The sequence below is a fragment of the Chiloscyllium punctatum genome, chromosome 4, assembly GCF_047496795.1.
Source record: "Chiloscyllium punctatum isolate Juve2018m chromosome 4, sChiPun1.3, whole genome shotgun sequence".
NCBI lineage: Eukaryota > Metazoa > Chordata > Chondrichthyes > Orectolobiformes > Hemiscylliidae > Chiloscyllium > Chiloscyllium punctatum.
Genome location: NC_092742.1, coordinates 71,040,693 through 71,054,488, shown reverse-complemented (window position 1 = coordinate 71,054,488; position 13,796 = coordinate 71,040,693). Strand labels below are relative to the sequence as shown.

Below are 13,796 nucleotides of genomic sequence, written 5' to 3'. Positions count from 1 at the left end.
TGACAAGCCGTTTCAGCTTTCTATATGTAAGAATTGTCAAAAGTCAACTCAACTGCACGGTTGATAGACATGTGATGCAACAAAATTAGTCTTCATATTTTGAGATTTCACTAAAATCTTGCTTAAATCTGCTTTTCAACCAACTGACTTAAAAGTGATCCCCTCCAAAACTAGTTCAGTTTTTAACATTTCATTTTTTTCTTGAACATTATTCTCTGCACATCAATTCCAAAACATTGACACACAGTGAGCAGAACAGACCCGAAAACTGAACTCTGAGAAACACAAGTCATTTTGAATTAAGTTGGCCCAACTCTCAAGCTCTGTCTTCATGTAAACTTTGAATTTAAAAACAATTTATAATCCAGTTTGGCCTCATCCCTCTAAAGCTAAACCCTTAACCTTTTCCAGTGACTTCCCATCTGAACTGTGTCAAACATGCTCCTATGTCCACTGCATTTATCCCACCTATTACATCTTGATTACAGTAACATTGCTTCACAGTCAATGTGCTGAAAATGTAGGAAATTACTTTCAATCAAGGAGCCAAGGTATTTTTGAAAATGACAGCAGTGTAAGGGTTAATTCGGTTGTTACAACTGTGCTACATGGCAAAGCAATCAAGTCGGCCAAGTAGGATTGACAAGCTTCTATAAAAGGTGAGATTTTTGACTAATGGAAAGAAAAGATAGGACTTCATATTTGTGATACTACTTAGGCCTAGGTGAAAAACAGCAATGGGAAGGAATATGTCATGACTAGCTGGAAGGAAACACAAATGAGATAACCAGAAATAACTTGAGGAACATGTGCAGAAAATATTACAAAGTAGTTTGAACATCACTGAAATTTCTTAGTACTCTGAAGATTAGACATACAGCGAGCACAGGTGGTGTCCAAGGTCTAACTTGATTTTAGAAAAGTAATCAAGACTAACGACAAGCCCTATAATGTGAATTCAGAAGTGACTGAGCTTCTCTCTAGTTTTGACTGAAGAGATTATTACTCAAAATGGATTGCATTTTATGTCCCATATATAGGCTTTTTAATATTACACATCCTCTCATGTAAAGTCAGTGTTAGGGATTTTTTTAAAGCAGATTTCCTTCACTTTCGCTGCAGGCCGAATGTTAATTTTGCCAACTGATTAAAAAGAATACAGTGAAAATGCACCTGTAGCATTATTAATGGTTCTATTTACATCTCTGTTTTGAATATTGTGTTTTTAATCAGCTTGTCCTTGTAAGCATCACATACCTGCGTAATAAGAAACTTTGTTATACGTTCTGGCAGGCGTCCTTTCTCGCTTGACAGGATCACTTCTAGCATGTCTCCATGGAGCTTTTCCATGACAACAAACACTCTTTCGGGAGTCTCAAACATGCATTCCAAATTCACCACGCCAGGGTGATGCAGATTCTAGGTGAAGAAACTATACCTATGAGAAGATGTTCTTTGCCACGGACAATAAAATAATACAGTATCCATTAAATTAGCTGTCTGAGTATGGTGTGGAGAAGTTAAATGCACTGCCCAGTTCAATGGCTGAAGTGGAAGCCCTCAACCCATGCAAAAGGAACCTGAAGTGCTGTAGCCTGCAAGGCTGCAGACCAGTGCTGAGAAGTGAGATTGGATGGGCAGCAAGTTTGTTCAGTCAGTGCAGATACGGTGGACTGAATGGCCTCTCTCAGTGCTGTAACTTTTCTATGATTCTATGGTTCTTTCAGTAAGATTTAAGACTGCAAAACCAATTAATTTTAGCCTGGTTCTCAAAGACAAAAGGATGACATGTTAACACTCTGTGGTGGTGCTCCTCCAACTCTCACCCACTCCCAGCACACCCACTCACACAACTAACCCTGGTGCTTCTCAATGTTTGGTGTCAATATTCAGAATTTCTCCCCCATTTACCTGTAAAATGGCAACTTCATTCCGAAGCTGACTCTCTTGCTTTGTTGGAAATCTTAGCTTATCAATTACTTTGATTGCTACATCTCTCCCTGTCTTGCGATGTTTGCCTAACAAACAAGCAAAAAAGATTCAAGCTTTAAATGTGGACTGCAATAGTGGAACATTTGCTTTTCTTGTGATATTTAAGTTGTCGATTTGCGTTTCTAGCCCCCTCTAGCTCTCTTTAGTTATCATTTGTGAAGCAACGGGAACCTTGGGAAACTGGTCACTATTAATGTTGAAATCCTGGCACTTATTTTTTAATATGTAAGGCTGGAGAAGCTGTAATATATTTCCATTTTGAGGTTATTTTGAGATGAATAGATTTCTAGCTACTAGTGATATCAAGGAAGATTGTTGGGGGGTATAGTGATGAGGTAGACAATCAGCCATGATCTGGAATGGTGGAGCAAGCTTGAGGGGCTGAATGGCCTACTCCTATATCCCTAACAACTCATTCAACAGCTTCAGTTGGTGCCGTCTGAATGGTTGTGATATCATCAGGAAAGGATCTCTCTGGGCAGAAACTCAGTACATGTGCAAAGGTTTGATGTGGATGAACACAAGTCAGAATTTGACCTGTGCCCCATGTTCCACTTCTGGAGCAGATAGCCACATCTTCCCTGGCCCATTTCAAGTGTTGGAGGATTGTCCTTATTTCCTGTGGAAAATTGAAACATGAGACTTCATCCCATGGGGCAATGTTAGCAATCAGGTGCAACACAGAGAGATGCGGCTGTAAATAGCTTGTAGGTTATGGAATGTGTTTCACAAGGGGCTACAGTATTACAAATGCATGGGGTGGAATTTTGAGGCCTGGGATTAATGCCAGTGTTTTCTCAGGTGTTCTTTATAGATATCAGGATGTTCAATGTCTGCTAACACTGGAAGCCAGAGATAGTCTCCATGACTTCCGAGATGTGGATATCCACACAAGTGAGTACAAGAAAACTATTGCACATTTCACCAAGTGTATTTATTATGTCAGTGAATTGATTGTTTTGTTTTAACCTGTCAAAATTTCTTGTAGACATTTTACACCAAATAGCCTAAAAAAAAGATTATGGACATAGGAACGTACGAATTAGGAGCAGGAGTTGGCCAGGCCCCTAATAGCTGCTGCACCATTCAATAAAGTCATGAAGGATCGGAATGCAACTTCAATTCCACACTCTGTCTATTTCTGAGAACTTTTGACTCTCTTGTCAGTGAAGTACGTATCTACCTCTGGTTTAAAAGAAATTGATGATCCTGTCTCCATCACGTTCTGGGAAAGAGAATTCTAAAGACTCATGACCCTCTGAGAGAAAATAATGCTCCTCTGTTCCAACTTAAATGGGTGACGCCTTATTTGTGATCTGTATCCCCTGATTCTAGTTATCTTTTTGACATCTACTCTGTCAATTCCTCTCAGAGTTTGATATGCTTCAGTATGATTACCTCTCATTCTTCTAAATTTGTAAAGGATACAGGCCAGCCTCTCTACATTTTCCTCATAACACTCTGAAATATTTCTATATTATTTTGCCTCTCTTTCAGTGGAGACCGTTCAAAGAATCAGTCATACTGAAGAGCTAAACAGAACAATCACACTGATACTAAATGAAGCTAAGTGCATGTGTTGCCAAAGAAATCCTTATCTGATTGGAAATCAATGCACCTATGCCAATCTCTGTGTCAACGACCCAACTAGTAAAGGGCCTGAGGAACAATTTCTATGAATAGACATTGTTAAAAGTAAAACTCTTGGAATTTAGAAACACATACAGTGACTGTCATTAAACACCCTCATTGATGGTAATTGTCCTTTAGTATAAGGTAAACTACATTTTAAAAATTAATCACGAGTGGAAGAGCACATTTTTTGATGACTGCCTGGTCTGTTGTTATCCTTCATCAGTACGTAGCTGTTTGGCAATTGTTACATGTTTTCTTGTGTTGCCTTGAAATGGAATATAAAAATGCCTGATTTTCTAGTTTTGTGATTTCATCCACTTGAGTTCTAAGTTTTAGAAGCTGAAATTCCTATTCAATATCAATGCAGACAGTAACAAGACCACAAGAATAACAATGTATTTGGCATTATAACAGATTTAGTACAGCAAAAAACAATCACAAGCATTTCTTTGTTTGGTAAAATCTGATAGATAAATTTTTAATTATAGAATTGAACTAAGAAATTAAGCTGATAAATAATTCTTCCTGTAAAACTTATCATCTAATATCTACAGACTGCGAAAAACACTGTACTAACTACCCATCATGTGATTAATGTTGACTTATAGAAAAATGTAAAACCTTTCCTCCCACATCTTTTGCATCACTTGATACAACTGTCAAGCTCTTCACATTAACACACTAACAGAAGAATTGGCACATAAAAGCAAAGTGATCGCCCAGGTTAAAGATTCACTTTACAATCCATACTTGTTCTCTCACAGACCATAAAATATCATTTATAATGTAGTAGCAGTTGTCTTATGCTACTTACTGGAGACAAATACCCTTGTGGAAAAAGAACAATTACAGATCACTTTAAATGTAGATAGTGCGACAGGTTGTGTACTTCACAATAGGTTTTGTTCCATGAATGAAGAAATTAAAGTTTACAGATTATTTTAAAAATGCAAATCGCTCATCATAAAATAGTTACTTCCAACTGAGTGAGTATCGTTCGGATATAGTTGTTCATTTACGATAGTCTATAATCACGATTGATGTTCTTAAAATATGGTAATTTCTAGACAGTACGGTAAGTTTTTTTTACCTCCATAAACGATTCCAAACTGACCAGATCCCAGTACTTCATCTGGAAATATTTGGTACACTGTGCTGATATCCTGTTGGAAGACAGTTATATCTGACATTTGCTGGAATAGTTTACGTAAGCCTCATTACTGAGAAAATCACATTTAAATTACAAACTCTGCATTTAATCCTAAAATGCTAAAATTTAAGCTCTCATACATTGTTGTCAAATATTGTTCATCTCCAACACTGAATAATATTTTACAGCACACAAGGGCAAAAGGTTTCATAAGCTATATATAATGATCATCAGCCATGTTCCCCAGGGTTTATTACTAAGACCACTACTGTTTTTGATACATTAATGATTAGGACTGGGAGTGCTGGGCAAAATTTCAAACATTGCAGCTGAAATGAAACTTGATATGTAGTAAACTGTGCAGATGCTAGTGATAGACTTTAAGATGACATTGGCAGGCTGGTGAATGGGCAGACACATGGCAAATGAAATCCAATGAAGAAATTTCTGTAGAAAGCATGAGGAGAATGAAAACAGGCTAAATGGCATAATTTGAAAGGGAATACAGGAACAGAGAGACCTCGGGGTGTTTACATGCGAAGTTTGAAAGTGGCAGGTCAGGTTAATATAGCATTTCAGATCCTGAACTTTAGAAGTAGAGAAAGAGTACAAAAGCCCGCAAGTTTCACTAAACACTAACTGGGGCATCTTATGGGGTCTGCAGGAGTGGGAAATGTGGCTGGTGGGGTGAGTTAGTTAGGTCGGAGCTGAAATTTCATTCTCCTGATGGAAACTTCAAGTTGAGAGATTAAGTCAGGTGTGTGTTTGGCAGATTGTACCTGATACTGTTTCATGCCAGACTCTTACACATTTGCATTCCATGAATACTTATTTTGTTAAAACCGTTTGCAGTCACATCCTACCTTCGCGATCAGGTCAGTGTGTCTTGTCTTTTGGCATACTGCTCATGTTTGGTGGCACGCAGTAGTTGACTTTGGTCTGAGGTCAGTGGTTTTGTTTCTTAGAATTCTGCAGCACATGGGAGGGGACAGGAAAATGGCAGCTTCCATACAGACTCAGGACTGAGAAGGGAGAGTCAGTGGTAGGTGTGGGGTGGCAACAGTGGGGTCAGGGAGATAAAAGAAATAAATTGGCAAGTGCCTGGCTTCCAGGATGTAGGAAGGGAACTGGGAATAATTAGTCAATGAAGAAAACTAGTACTACTGTAATGGGGGTCCATCTCCGGATGTTGGCCAAAGAATCTCCACAAGATTTTGAGTTCTTCTGTGACATTTCAAATAACTCCCCAACCACCTCAAGAGTTATTTACAGTCCTTCACAATACAAAGAAGGGAGGGCTAGCTGCATCTGCAAATTCACCTTTGTCCCACAGATTGGTAATGGCAAAACTGAGAACTAACATGAATATTCAAAACAGAGTGAGTGCTAAAATAATGACAATATCTCTTAACTCCCCTGTAATCAGCAAGGCCTGCCAACTACGAGATGTGTCACAGCTTAGCTCTGTGACTAAGCTTGCCTCAATAATTAACGACGTTGCACACATGAATAAAGTGAAATCAGTGTAATGTGAAATGGTTACAAGTGAAAGCTTAATCCAGAAAATACCCACGCCAACATGAGGTTCTCAGTAGGTCTTGTGTTAGTAGCAATGGAGCTGAGCAGGAAAAGGCCATGATGAACAGTCAGAAGGCTCTTTTATAGGCCAAGTGTCGGGATTTAGGTAAAACTCTGCCCTAGGTTTACCCAGCTGCAGTATAATGTCCAATTCTGGGTTCCACACCACAGGGAGGAGGTGAGACTCTTGAGAAGATACATAAGAGATTTACTATTAAGGTTCCAGGAATGAGGGATGATATTTACAGGGATGGATTAGAGAAGTCCTTCCAGGACAGAATGCTGAGAGCACAGTGGAGGGAGGTATTTAAAATCATGAAGAATTTAGAAGAAGTAAATAAAGAGACACTGATTCTAATGGGTGGAAAATTAAGATGTGGGTAACAAATTTAAGGGGATTGGCAAAGGAATGAGAAATAATATAAGGAAAATCTTTTTATGCAAGTGCTTGGGGATTTGCAAGTTGTTGGATATGAGTACAATAGGAACTTTCAAAAGAGAAATGAATAAATACTTGAAACATAAAATAATCAGTGATCTGTGGAAAGATTGGGTAAGAGAATAAGCTAGATTGCTCTTTGGAAAAGTTTGTGTAGACACAATGGTCTGAAGGAGCTCCTATGTGCTGTCCTATTCTGATTTTTTTTTAACTTAAACAGGCATTGCTTAAATGATAATATATGTAAACTTTTTACAAAGGTTGAAACTATATAACATATAACCTAAGGTGTTATAAAAGGTGCTTTTCAATTTTAAGATCTCAAGTCATAATGTTTCATGAATAGATATTATTTTCAGTGCTCCCTTTAAAATATATTTCTTACCACTTTGCATTTTTAGTTTGAAGTCAACAAAATAAAGCTAATTCATTTTGAAGCATTGCAGTTTAGTGGCATTTTTTTACTCTCAGGATATCAATTGAAAATGTAATAGATGGGTGTGAAGCAGTCAGTTGTTTAATGTGTTAAAATCACCAACGCAACTCATTGAAGACAGCGTCACTCAGCTGTCTTAAAATCATCCTCACCCATCAAATATAAATAGGAATGTGACATTTGGCTACTATGTACGCTTATAGTGCCCCAATCACATTCCTCAATATAAAAAGCACCTTTTTCAAGTTAAGAGTATTTTTGATGAAATGACGAGAGGAAAAAGTAGTGTGATTTAGCGTGATTCATTTCCCAGAATGATGATGTTTTTTACAGAGATGGTAATGCCAACGATAAATCCACAACCTATTTTGAATTTGCTGTTACTTTTACATTAGTTTTAAACAAATGGCAGATGGATCTCTTGTTCAGCCACAGCACAGGGCATGTCATTGCTGAAACTGCCTGCCCCCACACAGGCCCTGATACTGGGAGGTGGGGGCCAGGATTGACTGAATGTGTGAGGAGAAGGGTGAACATGGAGTGGATTGTTTTGAGTAGGCTGCTGATGGTTACAAGGAACCGGAACAGAAAATATCCCACAGCTTGACCACAAGACTGCCTTGTTTCACCTGATGGGATAGACACTTGGCACCAACCATCCCATGCCATTCAAAAAATATCCATGGAGGCGGGCGAATGACAGGCACAGTGCAGCTACCTTTGTTATTATTCACTCATGTGCATTGCTGACTGGTCAGCATTTATTGCCCATCCCAACTCGCCCTTGATAAGGTGAAGGTGAGCTGTCTTTTTGAACCGATGTCCACCTGCTGTGGGTTGACCTGCCACATCCAGTTGCAAATGCAGGGGGATAATCAAACAACTCACTGGAGAAGAAGGCTCCACAAATATCCCCATCCTCACTAATGAATAAGACCAACTCATCAGTGCAAACAAAAAGTCTGAAGTATTCACAGCTATATAAATACAGTGGCTTCAAAACCTGGTCAGAGGCTAAGAACACTGTGCAGAGTAACTCACCTCCTGACTCCCTAAATCTTGTCCACCATCGACAAGACACAAAGGAGGAAACTCCAGGATTCTGACCCAGTAACAGTGAAGGCATGATGATATATTCCCAAGTCAGGATGGTGACTGACTTGGAGGGGAACTTGACATAGGTGATGCTCCCATGTATCTGCTGCCCTTGACGTCTAGATGAAATGTTTGTGGGTTTGGAAAGTGCTGTCTAAGGGTCTTTGGTGAATTTCTGCAATGCTGCTCCTGAATGTCAATGGTGGAGGGAGTGGATGCTTGTGGATATAGTACCAATCAAGAGGGCTGCTTTGTCCTGGATGGTATCTTGCTTCTTGAATGTTGTTGGAGCTGCAGCCATCCAGTCAAGTAGAGAGTACTTCATCACACTCCTGACTTATGCGTTGTAGATAGTGGACAGGATCTAGGGAGTCAGGAGGTGAGTTACTCTGCACAGTATTCCTAGCCTCTGACCAGCTCTTGTAGCTATTCTATTTATATATCTGCAAATACTTCAGGCTTTGCGTTTGCACTGATGAGTTGGTCTTTTCCATTAGTGAGAATGGGGATCTTTGTGGAGCCTTCTCCTCCAGTGAGTTGTTTACTCGTCCCTCACCATTCACATTTGGATGTGGCAGGACCTCAGAGCTTAGATCTAATCCATTGATTTGCTTAGCTCTGTCTCTCACTTGCTGCTTATGCTGTTTGCCATGTAATTAGTTCTGTCAGGTAGATTCACCAGGCTGACACACCAATTTTGAATATGCCTGGTACTGCTCTTGGCATGCCCTCTTTCACTCTTCATTAAACCAGGCCATGAAATTACAAACTGTGCTGGAGTACAATTCTGCTGTTGATGCCCTGCAGTGCCTCATGGATGCCCAGTCTTGAGTTGCTAGATCTGTTTGAAGTCTGTCCCATTTAGCATGGTGTTAGGACAATGCAGCATGGTGGAGGGAAGTGGTTAGTGCTGCCTCACAGCTCCAGGTGTCCTGGTTCAATTCCAGCCTGTGTGAAATTTGCATGTCCTCCCCGTATGTGCATGGATTTCCTCCGGGTGCTCCAGTTTTCTTTCCACAGTCCAAAGATGTGCAGGTTAGGTGGATTAACTATGGGAAATTGAGGGTTACAGGGCTAGATAGGGTAGGGAGGTGGGTCTGGGTGGGTGTTCTTCATTGGGACTGTGCAGTCTTGATGTGGTGAAAGCCCTCTATCTGCACTATAGGGAATCCACAATTCTATGAGGGTGTTCTCAGTGTGAATGTGAGACTTTGACTCTAGAAGGCTGTGCAATTGTCACTGTTACTGATTCTATCAGGGTCAGATGGTAAGGCTGTGGTCAAGTATGTTCTTCCACATGTTGGTTCCCTCATCCAATTGGTCAGCTATGCCCTTTAGGACCCAACCAGCTTGATCAGTGGTACTGCTACTGAGCCACTCTTGGTGGTGGGCGTTGGAATTCCATACCCAGAGTACATTTTGTGCTCTTGCTACCCTCAATGTTTCCTCCAGGTCTTGTTCAACATGGAGGAGTACTGATTCATCAGTGAAAGATGGTAGTTATATGGTAATCAGTAGGAGGTTTCCTTGCCCATGTTTAACTTGGAGCCATGATGTGAAGGTGCCGGTGTTGGACTAGGGTGGACAAAGTTAAAACTCACACAACACCAGGTTATAGTCCAACAGGTTTATTTGGAAGTACAAGCTTTCGGAGCACTGCTCCTTCGTCAGGTAGCTAGTGGAGTAGGATCATTGGACACAGAATTTATCACAAAAGATCATGGTCACATACACTGATGCGATATACTGAACAAACTTAGATTAATGTTAAATCTTTCATCTTTTAGAATGGGTTACAGGTTTTGATATGATCTTTTGTGATAAATTCTGTGTCCTATGATCCTACTCCACTAGCTACCTGATGAAGGTACATCGCTCTGAAAGCTAGTGTGCCTCCAAATAAACCTGTTGGACTATAACCTGGTGTTGGTGATTTTTAACTTGAAGCCATGACACTTCATGGGTTCCAGTGTCAATGTTGAGGACTCCCAGGGCAACTCTTTCCTGATTGTGTCCCACTGTACTGCCACCTCTGCTGGGTCTGTCCTGCCATTGGGACAGGAAATATCCAGAGATGGTGATGACGATGTCTGGGACATTGTCTGTAAGTTACGATTCCGTGAGTATGACTATCAGGCTGTAGCTTGACTGTGAGACAGCTCTCCCAATTTTAGCATGAGTCCCCAGATGTTCAAGAGAAGGACTTTGCAGGATTGACAGGGCTATTTCTGCTGTTGCCTTTTTGATGCCTAGGTCAAGACTAGGTGGTCCATCTGATTCCATTTCTTTGTAGTGACTGATACAACTGAATGGCTAGCTAGGCTATTTCACAGGGCAGTTAAGAATCAACCACATTGCTGTGGGTCTGGGAATCACATGTAGGCCATACCAAGTGAGGTCCTTCCCTGAAGGATATTCATAAACCAGTTGAGTGTTTTTTTCCCCAAAAGTAAGCAGCGGTTTCATCAGTCGATTGTTAATTCCAGATTTTCTTTTACTGAATTCAAATTACATCATCTACTATGGCAGGATTTGAACCCATGCCCCCAGGACATTAGTTGAGTCTCTGGATTGATAGTCTAGTGATAATACCAGTCGGCCATTGCCTCTCCAAACAGCCTGCTGACATCCAATTTTAGGAACCTTCTGCATGCGAGCTGACATAAATTTCTAGCCTTTCCCTTTGGCATTCCTACCCAAAAGTAATAGTTTGCCACTGAAATTTTTAAAAATATACATTTGATTTTTACCTTTCGGCTCTGCTATTTCCCCGCACGCAATTACCCTGTAGCATTCTGCTTTGGGTAGTTTGCTGTCACAATCCTCCTTTTACAATGATGAATCTAGCATCTGTCTAGTTCTCAATGGAAGTGGCACTAGTCCAACGAAACAAGTTAGGTTATTGCACGATAGCAGTTGATACATTTTACGCTAGCTTGCTCAGCATAATTGCTTGGCATAAGGACTCTTAGGAACTGCACAAAATACATGTGCTCCTATCTGGTAGCATGCAGAACTCAACTGCCCCAACCAAAGAGATTGTCTTCAAACAATGTCAGATTGTGCGAAGTTCAATGTAATATGGACATTAACCTCTTCAGAATCATTACCTTTGCAACACAATCCATTGGAATTCATTTGTGATGAAACTATGACTAGAGTGTGCTACATTAAAAATCGAGCTTAGTTTAAGAGATCATTTATATGTGAGCTATAGTGTCCCAAGGAAGTCATGTTGAGATTACCAGGACTATTGATTATGAAGGGTTAAGAGTCATTTGCTGCTACAATGGAGCTAACTTTATTTATAGTATCTTGCAAGAGGTCATTGAATGGTCCTCCCAGACTGACTGACTGTTTTTTTAACTAGACTGGGCAAACAGAATGGGCAGCACCGAGGAAAAGTAACACTCTCTGAAGTGTGATAATGTAATGGTACAATTGTCCTCAGGAATGGTTTATCATTTGTGAACAACTGTGTTCCTTTAACTTCGGCGAACTCTACTCACCACATTCTCCTGGATCTGGCAGTTTGACACTGAAATGCTGATGGATACATCTCCTGATTTAAGAAAAAGAATAATACTGAATTTATGGCTGTGAAATATTTTAGAATGCTTACACATCAGTTACACTAAATTCATAAAAGGAGGAAATACTCAGCAAGTCAGAAGGCATCTGCAGAGAGGCAAACAGTGACTGTTTCACACCAGCGGTGCTACTCTCTGCATAGGTGCTGCCTGACCAGCAAGAGTACTTTTATTTCAGATTTCTGAAATCTGCAATATTTTACTAGTTTTATACTGGCATTTCTTGCTGCTTCAAATTATTTATTTTTCAAAGAACAAAGCAAATAATCTAACATAAGTGACAGCACAAAATTCTTGAGAACTATACTAATAGTTATACTTAATGCCAGTCAGACTGCGAACAGTCAACATATTAGATAGCATACTTTTTGTTAAGATTTTCATACCATATGTGTTGGGCAAATAAGTGGACTATAACCTGGTGTCGGGTGACTTCTGACTTTGTCCACCTCCATCCAACACTGGCACCTCCACATCATGGCTAACATCTATTGGTCACAATTGAGAAGATCCATTGTAGCTATACCCAGGACCTTCCTGGGTATCTAGTCATTCATTTTACACTCACACAGCCACAGCCTTAGGGTGGCACGGTGACTCAGTGGTTAGCACTACAGCCTTACAGTGCCAGCGACCCAGGTTAGATCCTAGCCTTGGGTGACTGTCTGTGTGAAGTTTGCGCATTCTCCACATGTCTGTGTGGGTTTCCTCACACAATCCAAAGATGAGCAGGTTAGGCGAATTGGCCATGCTAAACTGCCCATAGTGTTGAGAGATGTGTAGGTTAGTTGCATTAGTCAGGGGTAAATGTAGAGTAATAGGAGAGTGGGTTTGGGTGGGTGTGTTGGGCCTAAGGGCCTGTTTCCACACTGTAGGCATTCAATGATTCTACAGGTATAGCTGTTATACTATTCAATCACAAGCTATCTCCTTTGTGAAGATCATGGTTAAATTTCTAACCTGCTCAATCCCAATATCTATTCAGAAGTTACATGACACCAGGCTATTGTCCAACAGGTTTGTTAAAGTGACATCAGATTTCACCTGATGAAGAAGCAGCGCTCCAAGAGCTTGTAATTTCAAAGAAACCTGCTGGACTATAACCTGGTGTCGGGTGACTTCTGACTTTGTCCACCTCCATCCAACACTGGCACCTCCACATCATGGCTAACATCTATTGGTCACAATTGAGAAGATCCATTGTAGCTATAAGATTAAAGTAAAACAGGATTTTCATTACAGGTTCAAACGTAAGATCTATTCAGTAAATTTCATGCTGAATTGAAATATTTTTGTATTCTCGGTGTATTCTAGAACTAAGCTGCACAATTTCATTGGTAAAATTTAAAAAATAATATATAAGGAAGAATGGAAACTTAGAGCTTCTAGATAAAAAAAAGGTTAATCTAATTCACCTTGCACCACCATCATAATCACAATGGTAATGCATTCTGATTAAATCATGTCACGATGGCCACAATCATGGCCACAAAAAAGGTTTCTGTTGATCACAGAATTGATGTCTATTTAAACATTTAGGGAATGAATACAGCTCGATGCTTTCTTTGGCTTTGTGGTGATGTCCTAGTTTCTAAGCCAATCAAAGGCCTACTTTAGGATTTGAGCCCATTATTTACATGGCACTTCTATACACTGTTGAGGGAGTACTGCACTGTTCAGTATGGTTTAGAGAATACTGAGGGAGCAATGAAAGAACATTGAGGTAGCAAGAGGGAGTACTGCACTGTTCAATGCAGTGCTCAGGCCAAACTGAGAGAGTACAGCACCGTTCAGTCTTGTGTTGAGACAGAACTGAGGGAGTGCAGCATTGTTGAGGGAGTACTGTACTATTAGGTTTCGTGTTGAGGGAACACTGAGGGA

At 40.2% G+C, this 13,796-nt stretch overlaps 1 protein-coding gene across 2 annotated transcripts in view; it reads right to left on the bottom strand.

The window, feature by feature from the left end:
• prkd1 (protein kinase D1) overlaps positions 1-13,796 on the bottom strand; it is a 350,796-nt gene that overhangs the window by 4,948 nt on the left and 332,052 nt on the right. For both annotated transcript variants that reach the window (XM_072569008.1, XM_072569009.1), the window contains 4 exons: positions 11,835-11,887; positions 4,718-4,790; positions 1,912-2,018; positions 1,258-1,419 (listed from right to left, as the gene is read on the bottom strand). In XM_072569008.1, the coding sequence (XP_072425109.1) occupies positions 1,258-1,419; positions 1,912-2,018; positions 4,718-4,790; positions 11,835-11,887 (395 nt within the window). The remainder of the gene's footprint in view (positions 1-1,257; positions 1,420-1,911; positions 2,019-4,717; positions 4,791-11,834; positions 11,888-13,796) is intronic.